The 25,728-nt window shown below is 43.2% G+C and overlaps 1 protein-coding gene across 1 annotated transcript in view; it reads right to left on the bottom strand.

Annotated features, from left to right (window-relative positions):
• Window positions 1-12,359: 12,359 nt before the first annotated feature.
• Window positions 12,360-25,728, bottom strand: part of fstl4 (follistatin-like 4) — a 93,035-nt gene continuing 79,666 nt past the window's right edge. The window contains exons 9-15 of the mRNA XM_068744661.1: window positions 23,683-23,817; window positions 22,728-22,754; window positions 21,762-21,880; window positions 20,346-20,495; window positions 17,533-17,640; window positions 13,238-13,347; window positions 12,360-13,062 (exon numbers count right to left, since the gene is read on the bottom strand). Coding sequence (XP_068600762.1) covers window positions 12,360-13,062; window positions 13,238-13,347; window positions 17,533-17,640; window positions 20,346-20,495; window positions 21,762-21,880; window positions 22,728-22,754; window positions 23,683-23,817 — 1,352 coding nt within the window. The remainder of the gene's footprint in view (window positions 13,063-13,237; window positions 13,348-17,532; window positions 17,641-20,345; window positions 20,496-21,761; window positions 21,881-22,727; window positions 22,755-23,682; window positions 23,818-25,728) is intronic.

Raw genomic sequence — 25,728 nt, 5'->3', positions numbered from 1 at the left:
TGAAACACGAGGATAAAAAAATTAGCAGAGTGGAATGGAGGATGGAGAGGAGGTAGTTCGTTGTTTTTATTGCAGGGGATGAGGGATTACGGGTTTTGGGAAGGTGTGGGGGATTTGGATGTGGATTTGGATGGATGGCTCCTTCGCAGATCCCTCAATCTTGTGGCAGCTGACAGAATTCAACAGCAGCTCTATTTACTAAATAAACAAACAAAGATTTTTACCTGTTTGTGGTGCATAGTCGAGATGCACAGAGCTCCATGCCTCACATTCCTCCAGAGACATTTACCTTTGTGATCAAGCCTAAATTTATGCTGTGGAAAATCTGTTAGCAATATACAGCGGCATGCTAATTAAGATCATGCTGTAAGGATGCTGGTGATAATGAGGAAGAGGGCTTCTCTACACCTCCAAACAGTGAATCTGCCCTCAGGGCTTCTCACAGGAATTCTGTTATAGCAAGGAAACGCATCTACGTCACATTCATTATTTTACTGTACTGTATTCTTACTTTATGTGCAAAACTTATTATCCATTTTATTCAAGACATGTTTCGTTCATGATAATCTAGTTGAGTCCTTGTGTGGAAACAGCACTGACTCTTCATGGGTTACATAGAATAATAATTTTAGCTTGAGTACAGTCACAAACTAACGGATGAGGTGAGACAGGAAGCCCCTTGGAATATGACGTTTGCAGATGACATTGTGATCTGCAGTGAGAGCAGATAGAGGAGAATGTAGAGAAGTGGAGGTCTGCTCTTGAGCCAGAGACAATGGCTCTGAGGAAAAGACAGGAGGTGGAGCTAGAAGTGGCGGAGATGAAGATGCTGAGGTTCTCCTTGGGAGTGACCAGGTTGGATAGGATTAGAAATGAGACAATAAGAAGGACGGTGCAAACTCCTTACATTCTTAACACTGGTTAGACTTTGGCTCTGCATATTCCAGATACAGTTTGGGACCAGTGCATTAATTCATCTCGTACATATAAAAGAGGACATGATTCCCCTTTAAGAGGAAAACAGCAGCATCAATCTCTGTCTCTGTCTGCTTCATAATTTATTCTAGCCTTATCTCTGAATGTGGAGAATGGTTTCTTCCCCACAGTCTAGGCTGTTTGATAATTAAATTGCTTTCTCCAAGTTGTCACGGCATTAGCTTGTCATGAAAACAGCAGCTGCGACATGCATCGTGCAATAAAGCCTGTTAAAGGCCACCAAAAGCCATCGGAGGAGTGGAATCAGATAACAGACAGAGCTGCATTCATCATCTTCAAGCCTCAGACAAAGGAGATGACAAGTGCATTCACTCTTTGTTTTGATGGGGGGATTTTTGGAGGTGGGAGGAAACAGGAGAAACCACGCAGGCACAGGGAGAACTTACAAACTCCACACAGAAAAGCCCCAGGTGGAATGGCTACCCACTGTGCTACTGTATCTCCCTATAATAATAATAATAATAACTAGAAAAGCATTAATATATGGGGGAAGGTTTCTGTACATTTTCTGTGTTAATCTCTTGAATCTCTACATAATTGAAGCCATGCTAATGATTTTTTTTTTTTGGTTGCTAACTGCTTGCCCCAGTCTGTAATTTGTGTGAAAAATGACCCTTCCCAAATTGCTAAGAGGTAAACTAAATGCATGCTGTGTTAAAGTATATTCTAGCATACTAATTACACTGAATAAAAATGCAGATAGCAATTTTGGCGGTGTCAATATAGTCTAATGAATGAAAGTGGTGAATTCATGAATGTGTGAGAGGCAGCCACAACGTTTGTGTGACTTTGTCTCCCTTCCTTACGTACAAAATGTCCAATATGAGGATATAAAAGTAGATGACAGTTAACATTTTCACTTTGGTGGATTTTGCAGCATTAGAATTTCATTTCATGCAGTTGTTGCATGACAGAAACATCAGAACTCGCCGTCATTGTGCTCTGTTTGAGAAAGATCATCTCTGATTGTTGTCTGGCTGATCTGTCATCAAAAGGGACATTCAAAGGTTTCGTTTGTTGTTTTGTAATATGATGCGCGGCTGAAGGGTTTTGTAAGCAGAGTTTTCCCTACATCCAGAGAGAGGAAGAAGTGAGCTTCGAAAAGGTGGTCAATGGAGAATACAGAAAGTGATATGTTAAACATTCATCAAAGTCAGCCACAGTTTCACCACTTCATTTGTCAAAATATTCTAAAAAAAAAAAATACCAGTACTTTATTAAAGATTTACCGTATTTTCACGACCTTATGACGCACCTGCTGATTCGCCGCAGTCTCGTTAACAGCTGATTTTTCAGTATTTCAAACATACAAAGGGCGCGCGGATCAAAAGGCGCCGGCATGATAGGTGCGCAAAATAAAGCAGGAGCAAAACTGAGTTTGATACTCACATCTTTAATCGTCATCAATCAAACAAGCATACTAGTGCGCGTTTTGAAAAATAGAGCCGGAGCAAAACAGAGTCATTAATCAAACCCATCAAAGTCCTCATCCTCTGTTTCTGTGTTGAACAGCTGCGCTAGATCTCCGTCAAACATGCTGGGCTCCCTTTCTTCATTGTCAGTCATTTTCCGTGCCGTGAAGCGAACACCAATGCTAGCAGACAGTTAGCCGAAGCAGCTACAGTCCAGTCAAACTGTGGCGCTGCGCTGCCTTCCACTCTGGCCTTCCACTCTGAGTGGAACTGTGGTCTCCTTCTGTCGTCCAGCGCTCCCACGCAGCCCGCAGTTTAACGTTGAACGGTTGGAGTTCTCTGGTTAATCCACCGGGGATGACGATGATAAGACAGCTTGCTAGTTAGCCCGTTAGCGCGTTAGCGCGTTAGCTAGCTTCACTCCGGTTTAGACCGTATCGGTGAGATCGGCCCGCACGGAGTCGCAGATCGCAGGAACCGAGTTGCTGCAGGTCTTCTTCTTGCTTCCTCCGCTTCCTCCATTGATTCATTAATGCTGGATTCTCTCTCCGCTGCTCTATTCCCGTGTTCTGCTGCGGGACCGGCAGCCTCGGCAGCCACTTCCGTCAACACGCCATAATAGTTTACTGTGGTGAAGCGCGTCGGAGCGTATCACTCCGCCAGGCGCCTGACTGAGTCCGCCTTACAACAACAAATAGGCCGCGCGGACCAATGGACGCGCTGCACATTTTGAAAAAAATCTAAGACTTTTAGGCGCGTCCTATGGGTGTGAAAATACGGTACCTTAAAAAAAAAAGAACAGTTCAGACGATAAAGGGGTGACACAAATGACAAATGTTGAAAAGTACCCTGGTAACATTTCATGTATTCTCATGCTGCAGTCGGCCTTTCGTCGTTAATCCCAGCAGCTAAGCTAAGACGGAACTGAGCAGGTAATTTCTGCAGGCGCACATTTGGTTGTATTTGGATTGTCTTGCCTCGGGCTTTCTTGCGTCATGTGGCCGCTGCTTGTTCTGGATCCTCTGTTGTTTAAACATTTACTGAATTTAGCGATTGCACAACTCGTTCCTGCGTGTATGTTTGTGACTCTTCTGTGGACAATATAGTAGTGCGTTCAAAGTGTAAGATGCCTGACTCCAAGCTGATGAGTTATTGACCGCTGGATTCAAACCCATATAAGTTGACGCATCAGATCACAACCCCTTGCCATTACAATGCAGGACAGATCGTATTTGTTGAAATGTAATTAAAGAGGTCAAATCTGACGAGAAGCTGACGTGGAACAGTCACCTCACTGCAGACGTACCTGAGTGCTGTTCTGTCGATGCTCTTTTTTTTCTTTATTTTATCAAACATTTTTTATTGCCTGTCAATAACACAATAAGTCATTTTGTCTTTCTCGTAATTGTTTTCAATATTACCATCTTTGTTTAGCTTGTTAGCATCAACATTCCTAACTAAGCACAGCGTATATTTTTGAGCCGAGGCAGACTGGAATATCGTGAACTCCATATTTCTTGGGAGACATTTCATTACTGTGACATTTCATTATTGTGTCCCGCAGTTTCCTGTCTTGAAGTGAAAGTGAGGAAGTGAAACCAGTGGCCGCTGCTCAGGTTGATTATCCAAACATATCGGCACGGTCTCCTCAGGCTATCTCTAACCCGCTCACCTCGGCCGGTGACAGATCCAATCGGTCCTGACTCGGCGCTTCCCCGGTGCATCAATACTCCCGGCTCATTATTTATTTTGTCAGCACACATTCCGTGCCCCCCCACTGCCCCACACACTACACACTACACCAGACATGGGCAAACCCAGGCCCGGGGGCCATATGCGGCCCGTTGGTCTTTTTAATCCGGCCCGCCAAACTTGTCCAAATAATATCATTAAATAAAATTGTATAATAATTAAACCTCATTCATTTGACCTTTTCCCTGTAATGCTACCTGTAAAAGGCCAAATCCTTGAATGCTATAGCTTCCATGTGTCATTTATATTAGCTCACACAAACACTCCATCCATCTGTTCTTGGTCCGGCACCTCTGTCAAATTTTAGAACCTATTGTGGCCCGCGAGTCAAAAAGTTTGCCCACCCCTGCACTACACCCTTCAAAAATACGACCAGGGAGATGGAACATGCTTTTTTCTTTGTGCAAGCTTTGTTAGAAAGTGTCTGACACATGAGTGCTACTTCATCCTTAATTTCATAGACGGAGTTGTTCCAGCAGTCGTCTAGAGGCATCGTCACCCGTAATCTTGTGTTTTTATTTTTTTCCCCTCTAACCCTCTGACAACTCCTCATATCTGTAATAGATGAGAAGAAGTGCAAGAAAGTCTCGGTGCATTTGATGCTTTATTTTTTTCATTTCACCCAGCTAGAGATGGAATGCAGCAGCTTGCCCCTTTGAGCATCTTGGCACTGCGGGTATAAGTAGGACTGCTAAAATTCTGTGGTTCTAATTGACAATTTTGACAATTTGTTCTCCTAAATTGTTCACAAGAAGAGCCTCAATTAAATTTACACATAGTTTGCCTTTCATACAATTTCATTACAGCCATAGTTTAGTTTGGATTTTTCCTTTTTGACCCAAATCTTTCACTTGCTTTCTTGACGACTCGAAGATATTCTCTTTACTAGGAAGCGAGAGCATGCCAGTCTTTTCTTTTCTTTCTGCAGAACCTATTAGCTAACTTGCATCACTCTGCTCAAGCAAACCCTTTGGGGAAAATCTGAAGTGCTCCACTGCAGCAAACCCAAAATCCAGTCCTTTTCATGAAACCCATTAGAGCGCTTGCTGTCCCCCGCCTCGGCTCGCCTCAGATAGCCACTTCTTCCACTTCTGTGTTTTGCTCCCTGTTGCAACTGGGGAGGTTCAACCTTAAAAAGCTTTTTACAATTTACTTCACTTACTGAGTTAAACAGGTGAATTCAAAGCATTTACAATCAACATTGATAACCTGCGTGATGCTGACGATAGTTCTGACTTGATTCCATTTTCCTAAAACACATTAGTCTTTCTTGTTTCTTATATTCTTTTTAACAGCGAAACCCTTGGTTTGGCGCACAACAGATAAAATGTGGTGCTTTTGCACAGGGTTTCAGATGCTGCTGCCAAAGCTTCAGCGAGGAGACTGGTTGAGCCTACAGATCATTCGAGTTCACCTGTCAGCAGTCAACACTGGTGTCTGTCAACCAACACAACCACGATCTTTCTCAAACTGGATGGAATAACATAACCCACATCATCTCTTCATGTTACTGAAGATTATTCATGAAGATTAGATCATCTAAATTCCCCGGGCATGCCATCCATGTCTTAATGTATTCCCCGCTTTCCCTTTTACGCTCCCCAGTAGATTTAAAGAAAGATACAGCTGGGAGAAAGCCATTCTGTCAGCAGCCCAGCTGACTCATTACTTTCATTAAGCCCCATTATATCACCACAGACATCCTTGTTAAAATGTAATTTACTAATTCCTTTCAATACTCAGTTCCAGTCGGCTGTCTCAGCAAGATTTGTGTGTCGTTTATTGGGATGCAGAGGAAAACGAGCTCAAAGATGATGAGCTGAAGTAAACAGAGAGACCAGGATGGTGATGGGGGGGGGGGGGGGCATTGTGTTATCTTGATTACAGATAGAAATTACTTTCTGCAACATGATTGATGTTTTCAGAATATATCTAACTAGAAAAGCACTCGGAGAGCACAAACCTCCGCCAAGCAGCTCATCCCCCTCCTAATTGGATTTATTCCGTCCACATGGTGATGTAGAACATAGATGTAGGCCCTTCCCAGGTAGTGCCAATTCGAACGACTGCATCCAAAGATGGCTCTAACTGGAATAGAGCAATTTATGTAACATAAGCAGACAAAAAAAGTCTTCTGCTCAAAATGTATAACTCCGCCTCTTCGCATTCCTTCTTTAGAACTATAGCGGACTAGATTAGTCTATTCTGGTTTTTAGGATGCGTCCTCGTATGCCTTAAACTCAACATGCTCTTTCCCGCCTACGAAGCACACAGTAGACTGCTGTATATGAAGAGGTTCTCTTTCTGGATGGCTGCCTATTGAAGTGGGATAAGCCATAAGCCTCAGTAGTTTCAAATAGGCTTGGGACAGTGCCACAGCAGAGCACATTTAGTTCTATGTTACTGCTATTTTTTGAGATTTAACATAAAGTGAAACACCTTCTTTCTCTGGGACTGGAGAAAACACATTTCCAACTTGAGTAAAGTGCATTTCTTGATTTTATTTTGGTGAAGTTGGAGTAAAGCGGCTGCTCCTCTCGTCAGTTGAGGAGTCAATCACCTATGTGATTATAGGTGGCCGACTGTGCACCGCCTTCTGGACGTTTTGGCAGGCATGTCCGAGAGGGAGAGCATCCCGGGGTAGATCCAAAACCCATCGAAGGGATTATTACGGGCGTACCTGCTGCGGTGATCGTGATTGAGTCTCACAGCGTCGCATCAGTCATGAACCAAACCTCACCACACTGCAGACTCCCCGGTGACATTTCCTATTTATGACTGTTGTTATTTTTTACTTTGTCTCTAATGGGTGACATATTCTTCATATATTCCTGTCAGAAGATGCCTGGTTTTGAGCCCCAGCCCCAGTGATGAAGGCATCACTGCTGTATCTCTTATTAATGATCCGGCTCTATGTCACATCCAGAACAAACTGAATTTGCCATTCTCATGTTGGATTTCTCTTCCACGGTGAAATATTCATCAGAGACTCCTGAGAGTCTCCTTCAGAGCTTCTTATTCGGGTAAGACCTGCGCTGTTTCAGTACAGGATAAAGCAGATGATCAAACACTCTCCCATTATACTGGGTTTATGTACTCAGGATTCAAACAATCCGTATCCAATCCGGATGAAATTTGGTGGTAACATGGCGGTCTCCACCCAACATAATTGTGCCAAATTCCATAAATATTGATCAATAATCAAACGCGATATTGAGGAAAATGTTTTGAAGCTCCTACAATGTTAATGAAAATTCAAACTGATCCAGAATCCAGGATCTCTTCTGGATCATCACCAAAATTCTATCATCTGTCCCTGATAACATTTCCATTTCCTGAAATGTGGAAAGATCTGTCTCTAACTTTTTGATTCATGTTGCTAAAAATCAGACAAACAGGCAGACAGAACCTTCTTGGCAGAACACCCACACCCACACACACACACACACACAGAGTAGACAGAGGACCAGGGGTATGATCAGTCCCTTTCTGGCTGGCGTTTTAAGCAATAAAATATATTAACACATTTTTATAATTTAATTCATTTATTAATTCCACTCTTGAAATGAGTGGCCTTATTTGAGCTTGTATGTATGAAGGTCGGAGCGCTGAGGCCGACTGGAAAAAGGTAAAAGATGTTAAACACTCATTTAATCTAATGGCTGTGGGTATTAATCTCATTCTGTCTCTGCTGCTGTTAGTTTCCTGGTCTTAATTGCCTTTTAGATCAGTTTAGACTGTTGCATAGATTTTTAGTTCTTGTTTCCGTTCTGTTTAGATGAATGGGCAGTTCTCTAAGTTTTATCTGATGTCTTTCCCATTTTCTTTATTTTATTAAAGACCTTCTATACTCTTTCTGTCTCTTAGTTTTGGGATGTTGCTATTACTTCTCCACATTGTGTGACGGCTGTTTGCGTGGACCTCTCTTCACCATCGTCATTTATTCAGCATTCGTGAGCGCTTATTGCTATCAGTTAATGAAGATCCAGTTCAGCCTATTGGAGAAGTTGAGTGGCGAATATGATGACTTTAAGTGTGATCATATTTGTGGTTCGGCACAAGAATTTCATTAAGTGCTACAGACTGGATGAAGGCTGGTGTCCTCCTCTTTCTTCAGCCGCTGGTGATCCATAGGAAATTGTCCCGGGCATGTTGGGGAGAGAACAGGATGTTAATTGATCTGATTGTTTTGTCACGCTGATTTTCGGCTCTGGGAAACCTTTTATTCACTTTTCCCACCCTTTTCTGTCACTCTGACAATGATGGAAAGAGTATTGACCTGCTCCCTCTGCGGAGCGGCGTCGTAAGTAATGGCCATGGATTGTTGGGAGCGTGTTGACCACAGAAAGACAATGGATGGCATTAACTTACACAGGAGTGAAGGCCAGCTCAATGCCAGCACATCAGTGGACAGAGACCATAAATTATGGTGGACAGGCAGTTGGGATGGATGCAGCTTCACAGACGGGGTCTCGCCACAAATGTCCAATCAGTTTCCACATGCTAAATTTGCTGCTTCGTCGAATCTTGTCGGCTTTAAGGCTTTCAAGTTGGGGTGATGAGTTAGCAGCTTGTTGGAGAACTGAATACCATGAACTCTGGTTTGCTGAACAGTTCAGGAAGGGCTGCAGCTAATATTCAATGTCTCACTGAGTTGGCCAATCTATTTTCTTTTTTCTTTTGTTCAAAATATAAAGAACTTCCAAATGAAATAATAAAAATACATATTTGGAACCCGGAACCACACAAAACTAACTGAATTATTGTAACAGTTAAAATCTCAAGAGTCTAACAATCTTCCCATCCCTTCCAATTCTGCCTTTTTTGTTTTCTTTCCTTAGTTTTTGATGATATTTTGCACAATTTGGAACAGTCTCCTAATTTTTAAAACCAATATTTGAGGTAGAATATCTACGGGTGATTTTTTTTATTGTCGTTTCGCATTATTTGGAAATAAAAGATTACATATTTTCTCAATCGGTGACTTCTTATAGCAGCCAATGGCTTATTAAGACACTGCAGACGCAACTGATTTTTACAATATATTTAATTTGACTTTTTTTTTCTTACAAAACAATTCCCCTCATAAACCAGAACACACAAAATGCATAAAGAAAACTGTACAGTCAGGTTTGTCATGTCTGAACATGTTCTAAACATGAACAATGCTATCTACAACAGTGGTTTGCTATCAATGTCTACCACACCAAGCGGTTCAGCTCTGCCGTCCCTTCCCTAGAGGGTTAAAGGAGACGTGCACAAATAGTCATGTGACACCGACGGAAGATCCAAACAAAACAACATGAGCTAGCCAATAATGTTACACCAGCAAGCACAGGCGCAGTCTCTTTGTCGTTGGTCGCCTTGGCTGTAGTAGCGAGATCACACTGCTGAACCCCCCCAAGAAAAGCTGACAGACGTGACAATGAGAGGGCAGAAAAGTGACTTTATCACAAGCAACTGTAAACCGTATGTGAACGTGAGGGATCTCTAACGGGTCAGTGATAATCGTTGGAATTATTTTCATCACATGCATGTCTCCGATAGATTTAGAGCCATTGGGGGGGGGGGGGGGGGGGGGGGGCACTTTTTGACGGGACAGTGACTTAAGGAAGCCTCAGAGCAGGGATATATTTTTCCATAGACACGAGAAAACTGGACTACCAATTTGAAGAATGTCCATCCAGTAAACATAAATACATCTGGTTTACTTCTCTCCTCAGTGCAACAGTGGCCTAAGAAACTACCGTTAAGTCAGTGCCTCCAAAAAGTCATCAAGCAGGCTTTCATGCCAGAATGAATTTCCATGGCAGATTAGCAGCAAATACCGAAATCACAAACGAAAACATCTGTTTCCCTCTTGTATTGGTACACAGCTTTCTTTCTATCCTACACATTGCATCGGGGAGTTACAGGCACGCTACATATCAGGAGGGGGAGTCACGAAGAGGGAAGAAAGGAAGAATCAACTGGACTTTTTCTAGTTTGATTGAAGACGTTTTACTTCTCACCAAAGACGCCTCTTTAGTTCTGAGAGACTGGTCGAGTGTCCAGACGCTTATGCTCCTGTTGGAGCAGAAAACAAAGACGGGACTGAAACCACCAAGGCAATCAGGTGAAATGTCTTCAGACAAACTTGAACAAGTCCAGTTGATTCTTTGTTTTTTGGCCCTTCGTGATTTACCTCGAACCGACACAGACGGGAGGAGAGTATTTATTTGGACTGCTGTTCATTTCCAGGGTGGGTTGGCACAAAGCTTCAGCCGGATTTACCGTGGTGAACGTTTACAGGACTAAGACACTGAAGTCGAATTTTGACATCTATTGGTGGTTGTTGCCCGGCAGGCCAAAGATGATCTTCAACTGCAGAGTCCCAAAGGCTGTGAGTATTTATACTGCAATTCCAGACAGCAACCAATCAGAAGAAAAAAATAATATATTTACATTTATTGGATCGAGTATTTGGTGCGACTGTTTGTATTACCTCATCGGCTGTGCAGTAAACATCACCTTCATCATTGCTGCACAGAAAATTCATCATCATCATCATCACTCAGGTTTCATTGCAGTATCTTCAATGGTGAGTACCCATTGTTCTCTGTTCTCACATATTAGTCTGGTAAAGTTATTCGTCACTGATGTTATGATAAATGTTATGATAAATATGAGTAAATCAATCTTTGGCTGTAGTTTGAGGCTGAGAGGGACAGACGAAGGCCATGCAGCATGAAAAGAAAAAAAAAAGACCAGATGTGTCTAGACAGGAAAAAAAGGCTATGGTTCCAGATAAAATTACAAATGAGAAGCGGCGGCGCGGCCTCACTGCTAATGGATCATCATTATGATGATTAGCGCAAATGACCGAAGTAAATTACAGACGAGATAATGCAGCTCGGGCACAATGAGAGTGCAGGCTTTTTTGATATGCAAAGACTTGATGGTGTTCATTCGTCTGCTGCCTCCAGACAGGTAATACTGGGTTCACTTATATATAGGTAAGTGTACATATTTGTAATTATTAAACACCTTATTGTTTTTGTACTTTATCAAGTAGCAGCAGTAAAAAGAATTGTAAAACATAATTTTAATGTTTGAAGAAATGTGGCACTACATTTGAAACGGGTTGCTCAATTATGAGATGGATCTTATTTATTTCCCCTATGCATATGAACCTAATGGAAATATATTCTCTTTGCGTTCAGTCCCATAAATAAAGGAGAATAACTATAGTCTCGATTCACGGTTTCTCTGGGAGTATGTACAAACGCTCACAGCCAGTCAGATCACGGAGTTGATGCCACTTTTGGCACGGCCTCAGCATGTGGGTCAGCAAAAGCCGAAGTCATTACCCTGAGGGATTCCGCTAAGTGGCATTTTCAGGCTCCACAGCACAATGTTGTGCTGCAGGTACAGCAGAAAAGTGAGAGACAGCAGGGGACTGATAATACGGCTGCAGAAGAATAAAAGATGCGCTGCGTGTTCCTGGTTAACCAACCTCTGAACGCAAAACGGCCATTGTCCAGTGCTCACGGGCCAATCGGGCTCTTTGGGTAGACAATGTGAATAGAGGGCATTGCACATGCATAAAGCCAACCTCTGCCAGCGTGGGAATGAAAGCTCTTAGAGGGAGGTTATAGTACAATACCATGACGAAGGCAAGAAAACGGATGGCTCGGTTGCTTTTAAAAAGGACTCAGAACACACATACACTAAAGGCAGACAGGACAGAATAACAGTTTGTGGTTATTATTTTTAGCACTGGTGGAGACGACAAATATTGTTGAAATAAAGGAGATCGAAAAGCTTTTCTCTAAAAAAAGTGAGCATTGTGCATAGTTCGTTAACAACCCCTCGCAGGTACCTATTTGCTGTGATAACATGGAAGGAAGTGCAATAATGTACAATCCTGTATAGTTAAGTGCACATAGATCACTGTTGCACTGAACGGCATTGACACTTTCTCCCAATCGAAATATCACAACAGGGTTTCTTAATGTTTTCTCAATTACTCCATGTTAAGTGTACTTTTATTACGATAACTCAGGCATGTAACCTTCTTGCTCAGTCCCAGAGTTGAGTCCACAACTTATGGTCGTATAAATCTTTTTATCTCACCTTTCTTTTTTTCCATGTAATTTGTCCCTAAACCTACATTTCCTGCTCCCCCCCCCCCCCCCCCCCCCTTTTTTTTGTTTTTACTCATACCTCGCCGACCCAAACAACTGTGTTCCCTCTCTTGATGTCTGATACCTCACAGTGCGGCGTTCTCTGTTTGCCGTTTAGGACAAACAGGGACTCTGCTGATGGCGTCGCCAGGTATTGTCCAAACAGCCCACTCGAGACCACGACTCTGTTGGGGCCTCCCCAGGGCCAGGCTTGGGGGGCCAGGGGCTCCTTGAGGCTCCGGAGAACCTCGGTGTGACCCGTGGACAGATCGGCAAATAGCAGGTCCGTGCCCGAGCCTGCAGAGGCTACGATCACATGCTGGTTGGAAACTGTGAAAGAAGGCTGGAAAGCGAGATCGGAGACAGCTATGGGCTCGTCCAGTTCCTGGTTCAGACCCAGCTCCCCCTGGAACGACACAGTCTGTACCGTCAGCCTCGAGCTCTGCAGATCAGGTGTTACGATGTAGCGTCCGTCCGGCGACACAAACGGCTGCCCCGTGATGTTAAGGTTCGGACCAATGACGGCGTCCGTCACGCTGTCAACGAGGAGCTGGGGCGGGGCTTGCAGGTGGCTGTTTCTCTGGCATTGGATGAAGTAGAAGCCGCTCAGGTGAGTATATGCCATGCTGACGGGGATGCAGCTGAAGTTCTTCAGGCTGATTGTCTTGACGCGTTGGAAGGTCTCCAGGTCAATTTTGTGTACCGCCGGCTCATTTTTGAGGAAGACAAAGGCAAACCTAAAGCGACAGAGTTTAAAGGTTAATAGCTCTTCTAGATTCAAGGAGATCAATGATTAGCACATATTAGAATTCTTAATTGGTCTTCTTTATTTCTGAAGGCTGTTGTGATGAGCGATAATTAAGATGGTCGGTGTTTAAGGGGCAGAGGCGCCTGAGCTTGTGCCCTTTTTACCTCACGTGAGTGATAATGAGGTTAGTTGGAGGAATGAAGAAGTCGTTGACCCGTTGGAAAGTTGTGCGGATGGCGTGATGTACTTCCCCCACACTGGCTTGAGGAATAACCTGCGCACAATGACATAAAACATCCATCAAGTTCTTTATTTTACACTCTGGATGCAAAGAAAGCCCTTTAAAACAAAGAATCTTTGTCTCCCATTTCACCTCAAGTTATGTTTATTTTTTGGTTTATACTGAAATAAATACTGTAAAAAGTCACAAAATTTGTTTACATTTTTTTTTTTGTCTGGGACTGCAAAAGTTTTCAATAAATCAAAGTGTAACTGATATCTCTAGATGATGCTTTGACTCGTGTATATGACATGAACGGTAATTTATTTTAAAATCCCAACAGCTAAAGCTTGCTGAGGTGACACGCACATAAATCCCGGAGCAGATAAATATCTAATTTTTACGGCCTGGAGTGATGAAGCTTCCTCCTTCCTCGCTCCTCTGATAGAGTGCCTTATTCAGCGGTCGTTGTCTGATAACACACACCTCAATAAGAGCGCTCCATCTCCCTTTGCCATACAACCGGCCCTGAATCAGCATGTTTTTAAAGTGCATCTAGGTGGAGTGCCTGCTTCATCACGCATGCCTGCGTGATCAGGACACACCCAAGGACGACTGAGGTGTTTTACGGGACGGAGACACCTGGGCCTTTGCAATTAATTATTTTCGAGTCAACCCCGACGGTGGCGCAGATCGAGAGGTTGGCGGTTCGATCCCCGGATCAGGCGCGTGTGTACACTGTTGTTGTGTCCTTAGGCAAGACACATTGCCCAGCAGACTACAGTTGAAGTGTAACTGCTGTAAACCAATTCTACCTTCGGGTACAAATAAAGTAACCTTACCTTACCTTACCCCTGCTCTACAGAGTTAAACTCATTTTATATTCCCAGAGAAACTTTGCTCATCGAAGCATCTAATGTTTGGATGATGCCAAGACAAATGTTGCAAGAGAGCATATAGAATGCTATTTAAAATCCAAGAACAAAGCGTCAAATCTATTTTGATGCCTCAGCGTGTCAGAAAAAGCCTCGACCTGATGCCCAGCAGGGAGCCAGAGCCCACACTGGTTCCTCACAACTACAGGATGCCAGGGAATAAAAACAGGTTTAAGTTGCTGAGTCCACAGAAGCCCTCTGTCTGTTGATCCTTCTCATAACCTCATTCGTTTTTCAAACAGCAGATCGGCTGCTTTCTCGCTGCCTGCGAGACAAGAAAAGTGTCCTCGTTAAAAAAGTCATTAGTGTCCGATTTTAATGACGAGAGTTAATGAGGTTCAATGCAGCGTCGCTGGCGTGTCATTGGGAGTCTTCAGTGCTGCAGGTGCTTTCACCCCGACGCCACTAGGCTGCCTTTGTCATCACTCATCCTTGGATCTCATGTCCACACACTCAGCGCCTCGCTGCAGTACTCTCACCTACGGGTGGTTCTGAGTACCTTTTGCATTTCATGAAATGCATTCCTCAAACACTCCGGTGTCCTTAGGGAATTCAGCACCTCTCATATGGGATGTCACCATAACATCGCTGTCACATGCTCGGAGATAGTTCTCCGCTTTTTCGTGGACTTGTCGTCTTGTTGCTTCTGGAGAGCAGTAAAGCAAATGATGGATTGTCTGGGAGCCCCGGTGGCTTGTTGCTCGTAATCAATCTGGACTGGAAAATGATACAGTTTTACAAGTGCATGTAAAAGAATGAAAGGAGACAGATGTTGACTAATGTACAAAATCAGTGTTTCAATCATATGGATTAAACTGGCAGAGGTAAATTGTTCTTCGGTGACTTTTTGGGAATTGGCTTTCATTCTGTAATTCGCAGGATGAATGTGGCATTGGATTCTGGCAGAAGGAACATTGTTCTTCGTAACAAGGCCTCCAGATTCCCTGATTATTAAACCCATGATCTTACTGCCACTGCCATGGAGGCAGCAGAATTACAGACACGCTACTGGCACGATGGCCGCAACACTTTTTGAAAGGTTTTATCACCGGCTGAGGAAGAAGCCGCTCACATGTCTGAGCAGATCTGAACGCCAAAATTGTTTCTCACTTTCAATGAGCAGGATTCGGTCAGTGATTGGCTTTTGTCAAAAGAGGAGCGAGCGCAGCCTTAGTGAGATTAGTTCCTAATTGTTTCATGAAGTCCAATGATGTTCTAAACTATCCTGAAACTGGATCTGTACAGCTTCCGTTATTTCCTTTTTGACGCCGGTCTGTGTCGTCGTTTTGTCTAACAGATGTGAGTTTTTTCGTGTCCCCATACATTTAAACATTCTGGATATCCCACAGCTCAGTCGGATCTGGAAGGAATATTCGGATATTTATGGTAAAGAAAATATTACTGACTGTTTTCCCTACATCTAAAAAATAATCCACTGTGATCTTCAGACTCCAGTAATCCTGCCGACAGAAAGGATTACGCCGGTGAAAACGTTCCTGCTTTGCTGAGGTACTAATCATCAGTCTTCAGAATATAATTGGGGAACCTCTGAGAGAATCCTCTTTGGAATCCAGTCCCCGTGTCTCTATGGGGAAGTTAAAGGTCTTCTTGGCACGTCCACTCAGACCGGCCTGGCAGCCTCCACCCGGCAGAGATTCCCCCATTTGTCTTCTCTAATGAATTAACAAGCACACTCCTCTTGCTCTTTACTCGGACTTTGAACCTTCCTAAAACTTGGCGCCGACTACTAAACATACCAAACACACCAAGCAGAGACCTGCATTTATGCACCAAGGTTGTGCAATCAGCATGCACCAACACAGACACACACCCATGAACATGCGCGATCCGCTGAGGCGAAGCGGTGCCTCTATGACAGGCCGCTGCAGAACCGGTCAATTAATTCCAGTCCCAATGATAATGGCATTACCAGACCCTTTATTTGTTCCATGTGATCCGCATGGACGGCAACCCATTACGCGGTTTCTCTGCAATTGCATTTTTTGAGTGATTCATGCCCTGCTCTCCAATTATTCATCACCGCTGGGCGACTTTGAAGAAACGAACGAAAGGAAAGACATGAATATGATTTCTGCAGTTTGGGCGGCAGCCGCAAGAAAGAGGAAAGGGAGGACCCGTTACATGAAGCTGCTCTGATTCAAATCATATGAAACGCTTTCAAATTATATGAGGAGAAAATTACTTTGTCTGCGGTGAAAAACATCTTTTCATGTAATTTCCTGCTTCATTTGAGACTGTAACCTCGGAGGGCAGTGTAAAAAAAAAACACAACAGACAAACAAACAGATGCACACACGTGCGGACTTGTTGGCCACGCAGATTGTGAATCGTTGCTGTCGTACGTTTTCAGCTTTTTGTTTCCAGACCACAGTGGCACATTTAGATCCAAAGCTCCCCCCTCCCCTCACAGCAACATAAGAACGCCGCAACATCATGAAGGGCTATGTGACAAACTGCTGCAGCACCAAAGGCCCTCTGGAGTCTGGAGGATCACAATTCTAAGCCCATCATCAGTTCTGCAGTTCCTTTAATGACTGCACCTCACATGATTCTATTGGTATCCTTCCTGCCAATGAGACAAAGAAAGTCTGTTTGTGTCTATTACAGACATCACAATCGGATCCCTGGGTGGCTTTAGTCCTGGCAGTGTCTGGTACCATAAAACAGAATCACGCCTCACCCCACGGGCTCCTGCTCTGTTCCCTCTGCTCCTCCCTCCCTTCTCACCGGCTCTGAATCCTCCTCTCCAGTTCCCTCACCCCACCCAATCCCCCAAGGTGGATTAGATCCAACCACACCTGTGATCATTTCTCATTTGTGAAGCATCCAACACCAGTGGTCCAAAGGGACGCCAGGCAAGCGGCGCCGGCGCAACAGCTGTGAATCTGTTATGCCGGTTTGGTAAATGCTCCAAAACATACATAGATTAGATACTGTCACGGAAATACTTATCGCATAAATAGGGATACAGCTCAACAACGGAGCGCAATTAATTAATTTGGTGCTGCTTTGGTCTCTTAGTGGACTTTCTACAGCTAATATAGATGATGTTCTTTTACACACAGCAAGGCGATAAAGATAGGCTATTTTGCACTTTTGGAGATGCACGAGGTTGGATTCTGTGCAACTAATCACAGTCCAGTTTAAACATGAGGCTTCATTAGAGATACATTTCCTGCACTATTAAGCATTTTGTGTGCAGGAAATGATGAAACAATTCAGTTATGTTATTTGTCTGTCTCGTGCAACTTAAAGCTGCTTTGATGACAATGCACACAGTTACCTGCAGTGTTGGATGTGCACGGCTCATATCGCCCCATGTTAGGACCCACACCTGGTCATGTGACTTGTCATAAATCATCTTCACGGGAAATGGATCGGTTGCTACCGCCTAGAAGAGATGGAGATTTTGGAAGAGATTAGAGGAATAAACAAAGCAAACTCAACTACGACCCAACTCAGAATTTCCCCTTGCAGGGCTAATAGTGATTGGACAATAAAGAGGTCCTCAGTAAGACCCGATTCAACCGGGGAAGGAAACGAGCTCGGACAAACATGAGCTAAATGCTGCATCCTGCTGCGCACAAATAACCCATATTCTTGCACCGCAGAAGAGACCTCAGTCCAGTTTCTCAAAGCGGATTTGGAAAAGGGGTGTGAGGCCTGCAGTGGTGTGCTCATCGCTGCAGTACAAAGCCATGGCGCTTGTTTTAAGTAAAGTGGAGTGTGTCCAGACTAGCGCGAGAGGAGCGGCAAATCTCAGCTTGCACTTTGGTAATTGGTTGAAAGCAAATTAAATTAAGAAAGGAGTTATCGCATCCTGCGTCGAAGGAGGTGTAAATGACAGAATGTGAAGGCAGTGCGTTTCAAACTGTTACCGCTGGAGGGGATGTTATCACAAACGCACGTCAGGAGAAAAAACGTTGTCCTGATTATGAACTTGGTTAATTAGCTCTTTTTCTTAATTCTGACATTGATTGGACATAATATTTACCAAAAATGTACAAATAAAGATGCATCAGAAGTCAGACTGAAACTCGCTGAATCCATGGTTACACTTTAATTCCTGCTGACTTCCCTTAAACTTTAGCTACACAGGAAGCTAAAGACACAGATTGCATTGCAGTTTTTAGTTTAGCTTCTAACATGAAAGACTATTTTTGGAATCAATAAGATGCTCATTTGGGCACCGAGGGAGACACTACAACAGAAACCTGCTTGCTGCTTCCTACTGATTCAGTGCAGAACGAAAGCGACTGCATCCATTGGTCTTTGCCATCTGGCCCGTCTCTTAATTAGCCAGTGTGTTTGTTCTCATTTCCAACAGGAGGCGGGCTGGCAGAGGTCAAGCTTAGATCCCTTTGATAAAATAATTATTTCATGCCTTCATTAGTGGACATGTCAGTGGTCTTCATCTCAGGCCTTAGGACAACAATCAACTTGTTCGGGCCTGATTTTTTTTATTTAACTTTTTCACAGCCTACAGCTACTTCTTAGGAGACATCATTTTTTTACTTACAAAATTAGGACTGTGAGAATTCCCAGCAGTGACTAATTTCTCTCTTGATACAGTTTCTGTTTTGGTGTGTTCTGCAAACTGTTATTTAATGACACTATCTGTTGAGAAGGGCTGCTTTCCAAACCTCGCTCCTTCGCAGTTTGGACGAGTCCAACACATGCTCGGTTTTCATAATAATTTATCTGATGGTAATGAATTCAGCATTTTTACATGATTTAAAAACAAAGCCGTTATTTATTTCTGTCAGTGGATAAAACACTTTTGTCGTCTTCTTGTTCCCTGGTTCTGAGGAGCATTGTAAAAATAAGACACATTTGAGCTTTGTAAAACAAGAAGCTTTGAGAGAACAGGGAAAATGATCTCTCAGGATGTGTTAACCTCCTGCCCAAGAGGTCACCAAGGGTGTGAAAGAACGAAAGAGGAAAGAGAGCGAAGGTGATGAATGGAAGGGAAGTTGTGGCTGGTGAAAGAAAGGGTCATCTGGGGGGTCACATAACTCCACCTGCAACGCTGCTCCTCCTGCCACCACCTTTGAATGATCATATTCTTAACTAAAAATAATGTTGCATTGGAAACAAGATGTTTGTAAAAGGTCGGTTTGATTAAATCAAGTCTTTCTTCTTTGTTTTACAGTCAGGTCTCACTTCCTTTAAGCTCATTTATTCAGTTACTCGCCTGTTCCTCCAGCCTCCTCCTCCTGGAGGCTGTTTCTCCTCACCCTGTACCTCAGAATAAATGATGTTGACCCTGGAAAGAATCCCCGAGGGATCTGCTCTCTAAACAGCCGTTACAGGCAAGATGAATGGCGAGACTCTCAGCACCCAACTGAGCACCATATAGTTTCAGATGCTTGAGGTGCATTTGATTTATTCTACCCTGCATGTGGTCTTGATGCACTGGTAGCAACAGGGTGCCAAGTTGAAACCAGTGCTCCTCCTGATGGTGATGCTGTTTGACATGCGGTCGGCATGTAGTGCAATCAGTTTATATGCCTCCCAAATGTAAAGCCACGCTTCCGTCTTTACCTGCGCCAAAGAGATTGTGTTTTTGCTGCCGTTTATCTTTCTGTGTGCAACATAACTCGAAACGTTATAGACACATTGTGATGTCAGTTTCAGGAAATGTTTGGGATGTTACCAGAAACAGATGATTACATCTTGGTGATGATCCAGAAGAGATCCTCGATTCTGGATCACTTAAAATTGCAGGAAATGTAGCTTCAAAAATGTGCTCCTCAATATCTCAGTTGATTATTGACCGATGTTTATGGAATTTGACGCAATCGTGTAGGGTGGGGGTCTCTATCTTACCACCGAATTTCATTCAGATCGGATTACGGTTATTATTGAAATGTTTCTAAAAATGTTGGTACACTTGTGTTTCAGCCTACTGTGCATTTATTATTCGAGGTAGAGATTTCTAACAAGCGTCGTCTTATAGCCGAGTCGATTCCACATCGGAGCATGTAAACGGATTTGTTACCTCCATCAAGGAGGTTCTGTAAGTAATCATGTCTGAGCTTTCCTGATGTTCTGCATTAAGCTGTGTTTTGACAGGTGGATGCCTGCTCCGCCCACCTGAACCACCTTCTGCGCCTGGATGTCGACAACCAGCAGTCGATTCATGCGGGGCTGGCTCGCGTAGATGTACTTATCTCTGATGTTAACTGCTGAGGACCACACACAGTGCTGAGCCAACGCCCCCTCGCCTTTAGGACACATCTCCTCCTGGAAAAAAACACAGAGGAGAGAAGGGTGATAGATCGCTGGGCGGGGAATTACTATTCTATTTAGAATCACTGCAGTAATATTTGTATTGACTAGAAAGATTATCAAGCATTTTCCAGGAATTGTTGTAATCATTGTTCGTTCTCTTTATTGACTCGCATTGCCCTGAAATGCTGCAAAGTGGTGAAGACTGTTTACAGTCTGCAGCGACACTTTGGAATTCATTCTCTAATCATAGCAGCTCAAAAGCCAAACGGAAAAAAATATAAACCAGAAAAAAAATCATCTACAAATGCTCAATTTTGAGGACCAAAACCATCCAAACATGTCATCACAATTGTTCTGTCAGAATCGACAATTTTCTGTCAACTGACTACAGTGATTGCTAAATCACTGGCGGCTTTATAGCGGGGGTCGGACACCAAGACAATTCAAAAACAATTACATGAGACAGGCATTCAGACAAGATTTTAAAAAAAACAAACACCAGTACGTAAAAGAAAGCTTTGGAAAGAGCAGAAATAAAAATTAAGATGGAATGGAATTAAAAAGAAAAAGAAAAAGACTACAAGTCTTGATGTAAAAGCATATTGATTTCAACCACACAGCTTAGATGCAATGCTCATGTTTCAATAGTTGTGCTGGTGCTACTATTGATCAATCATTGTGACCGGTTCCCATAGCAACCAGGCATTGCAGGAGTCTTCACGCACTACGAATACAGATATGTTATCACAAACACACATGAGAGTCTTCGCCTTGACCCCCACCTCTCAGAAGCGCAGGGACTGCAGTTTACCGAGGAACACAGAGCTTATCGAATTTGCATTGATCTCTAATTGAATTATAGCATCCTGTGAAACCCAAGTCCCTCAGAGGAACAAGACCTTCTACCTTCTGAATCCCATCGCGCCAGCAGAGGTATGTTATGCTGCGGATAACAGGATGTGCACTGCAGACTGTGGAGTCTATTGGTGTGAGCTGCTGACGAATGAACACAAGTAATCCCATTACATTTAGTGAGGAGAGTCCCCACTTTGGCAGAGGAAGGAGAAAACGGATGCTCATTAAAACCTAGAACTGACATGCCTTAATGCAAAATCTGTTACAATCGGCACACAAATTTGTTCTTAAAAGTGCCAACTCAACAGTTTCAAACACCTATTATACATCTATTTACTGATATATGGAGAATTCTACTCATTATCCAACACAGGTATGTTAATGGAATCTAATTTAGTCTGTTCACAGCATATATGCACTTACGTAAGTGGCAACAATCCTCTCCGTCCGCTTCATGTGTCGCCGGATCTCACATTCGGTGGGCTGCAGGACGGTGATGCCGTCATCGGAGAACACGTAGAACATGTTGCCCACACTCAGCCCTGCAGGAGAAAGACAAAAAAATGCTTCATGCTGGGAAACAAATGTAACAAATGCCAATTAAAAACAGCTGAAAATGACATCTGTGATGGGCACTTCAATTTCCCTGGTAGAAGACACACAGCAAGACTCCTGTTAGCATGCTATCATGTTAGCAGGGACAGAACGTTTGTGGCGCCAGCTATTCTGACAAAGACTATAAAAGGTTTTGGCAGCAGCAAGTCTGTAACACAATGTACTATGAGACGACAAGGACCGTCTCTGAGAGGAAACATCTCATGTCCCATCAGCCTGGAGTAAAACCGGTCAAATTCTCATGTGAAGGTCATTCGTGTGACCTTTGCCAGAGATGGCAAAACGATCACACGTTCCGACGATGCAAGCAGCGAGAAAGATAACGGAGATGACAGCGAAGGAACACAACAAAATACTGACAGCAGACACAAAGCTGAGATTGGATAAATGCTCATATACAGGAAAGGGCGTGCAGTATTCTAAACTACGCTGGCTTCTATTGGTTTTATTAGGAAATATATTGTATGCATTTGAGCTCTGAAAAGCAGTGCAGTAGTAAAACAACACGTGCGGCTGTAAAGATGTAAAGAGACTGCTGGAAACAACCAAATATGTGTTTTCTTTTTAACTACCACACTGGGTCTGCACTACTTTCTGTTTCTTCCTCAGGTGATCAGTAAAAAAAAAAAGGAAGGAAGTCAAAGCAGAGGGAGGAAATGCAACGGAGATGAAAGATGAAGAAACCAAAGATCTGAGGTAAAACTGTGCTGGAGACAAAAGCACATGTCTTATTCACCACAGCACACATGCACCACGAGAACCGTATCATTTTACCTTCTTCTCTCCAAAGAATGTTTGCAACTGCAGGTTCATCCGCCAAAGCATGGGGGGGGGGGGGGGGGGGGGCAGAAGAAGAAAAAAACATTCATTCTTCTGTAGAAAAAAAGAGGGATCATCCAGCAGACAGGAGATTTTGCACATGACATGGAAAGACAAAACATATTTGACAGCGACAAAATATTCCTCACTGGCGTTGACAGGATGATATTTCCTCCAAAATCAAGAGATCACCGGCGTCTCCGGAGAGGACAAGCCATCGATTATTCTGTGTAATTCCAGCAGGCCCGATAAACTTTCTCGAGGTTAGGGATGGTCAGCTTGTCAAACATGATGCAATCTAATGAAATACCAAATTTCAAAGCGGCATAAAATATGTGATTTGACTGTATTTTAATGAGATCACTTTGAGCGGCGCCTGCTTCACCTCCCACAGTCAAATCCACTGATTCTTACGATCAAAACAATAAAGCCCATATTTTCCACAACCAAATAACAGTAAGAAACATATCAGAAATAAGATGATAGTGTTTTATTGGTGAGTCAAATCTGATTTATGGTCTGGATAGGGTCTGAAGATACAACTGTAGTTGTTGTTTTTTTCTTTTTTCTATGATTACATTTTTATTTCCAGCCCTCTTCCTGCAAATCCGAAACACTAGACTTTTAACCATGTTTTTATGCAATGGAGTGAAGCGGGATCCTTTCAGTGGGCAAACTCTGCCTGCACTCTAGATATCTCTTTGGAGCATAATCCAAAAACATGTTTTTTTAATGAAAGTTGACTCATGAAAGTTTTGGTTTTTTGTATTTTGTTTTGAACATTTTAATCATTCTTCTTTCTTTCTTCAACACAACCTGCACACACATAAACCAGATGTCGGAGGGTTGCCTCTTGCCATTTAGACATTTCTACATTTTCATTATTTTCATTTTGGCCAAGAAGACTTACGGGTCTTCTTGGCCGAGTCTTCGACGAACAGCGAGGAGATGTCCTCGTCCACTCCCACCTCATTCTTGGCGATGCAGGTGTAGGCTCCAGTGTCCTCGTAGCGCACGCTGCCAATAAAGAGCTCGCTACCATTTGCTAAAAGAGAGAACAAAGAACAACAAACGAGTGTTGATGAAACCCATTTAAATTACTGATTGTGTGGGTGGATAGAGCCCCAGTCACGGACATCGCGTGTCTATGTGGCTGCCGTGAGCCGATATCTAACAACCACAATGAGCAACAAAACGTCATCAGCAAAAGAACGAAACCAAACAAAATGATTTGATTCTGACATGCATGGGGAAAGAAAACAAAATGATCACTTTTCTTTATTTTTATCATCTCCAGATGAAGGAGGAAGAGATTGTACATCAAAAGGAAGCCAGCCGTGGATCATTTCATTCTGGATTCATAGGCATTAATATGGAATTGGTCTGCCTGTTGCAGCTCTAAGAGCTTCCACTCATCTGGGAGGGTTTCCACAAGATGTCGGAGTGTGTCTGTGGGATGTTTGATCGTTCATCCAGAAGGGCAATTATAGGAGAGACAAGTGTGTGTGTGTGTGTGTGTGTCACATCGTACTGTATGTTGAATGAGCACATGCAAGAAAGCTTCTGCTCAAGTATCTCCATAATCGAAGAACCACACTTTTACCTCTCTCCATCCTGTTTCTTCTAAAAATGATGCTTGCATGAAATAAATGCTTTTATTCCTGCAGAACAAAACAAACATATAATAAATAACTATGAAACCCACACTCGCAAAAAACAAATGTGTTCTTGTTTTTTTTTGTGCTTTAAATTCTCTGCTGCGTTGTGCAATAATAAGACAGTGAAGTACCGAAGCCAAAGCTGTTCACGTTAGAGAAACGTCTCTTGAATTCTTCGAATAATTCTCTTTTATCAGTTGAAAAGTGTGAAATGCTTTGAAGTGAAAACTGCCTTGAAGGAAGCCTCTTCAGAAAGAGATGGCTTCCTAATTAGTCCTAATTCATAATTATGTTCTGATCAATTCCTATTGAGGATCACTGAATGAACAGTGCATTAAATTAGCCCTTGCAAGCGTGTAGCACGTCATGACGACAGGGATCCTGAGTGCTTTTGTGTGGTATCATGACTTTTCTTCTTTTTACAGCGTGTTGCGTTCATGGTGAATTCGGTGTGGCGGTCCTTACGTGTGGTGATATTTGTATTACCTCCGCCAAGCAGGTTTTTGTCTGCATGTCTGTCTGTTAGCGACATAACTCCAAACGTTATGGAGGAGATGTTGATGAAATATTCAGGAAATGTTGACAATGATGACCCCCACCCCCCGCCACCCCCCCCGCCATCAGAGGTTTTTGGCCAGGAGAAGGCATTCTGCTTTCGGGGAAAGGAGCACAGGATGTGTGCCACACATTAGAATGCTAGTGGTGAACGTCGTGGAGCATTCAACAACTAAATGGCCTGATATTTACCCGAGGCGTAAGTGAATATTGAACTTCTGTTTATCATATGGTGCTAACACAACTCCAGATCAATGCAAATGTTCCTGCTGGGTGTGTTTGATTGGGTTACTGCTCAACAACGCATTTGCTGCACAAACTTTAAAGGTTTTTCCCAGGTTGTCCTCACTTAAAAATAAACACATTAATTAATCTCTCTTCTAGAGTGACAATGGGTTTATTTTTAAACTTGCCTGAGCGAAAAATATTTTTCTTCCCATAATGCATCTGTATCCGAGTGCTCTTCGATGCAGGCTAAAGGTTCGCCTGTAACTAACTAAACAACACGGCCTATCAGGGGTTCAGCGCCGCGGACGGCTTCAGGCCCACACAGCAGTTCTTCTCTTTACTTTACACCTCCGGTTTAAAAATCAATACTCTCTATTTCCTGTCAGTGTGTGGGTCAGATTTACATACGAGGACAGAGGCAGCACTAAAGCAGGCCTTCATGTCACACCTGATATGTGAGCTGTGAAGAACAAACAGGAAAATCACTGCCCCGCCGGATACAAATTCTAATCTGC

Source organism: Brachionichthys hirsutus, chromosome 10 (genome assembly GCF_040956055.1).
Source record: "Brachionichthys hirsutus isolate HB-005 chromosome 10, CSIRO-AGI_Bhir_v1, whole genome shotgun sequence".
Lineage (NCBI taxonomy): Eukaryota > Metazoa > Chordata > Actinopteri > Lophiiformes > Brachionichthyidae > Brachionichthys > Brachionichthys hirsutus.
Note: the sequence above shows the minus strand (reverse complement) of the source record. Positions and strands in the feature narration are given on the sequence as shown.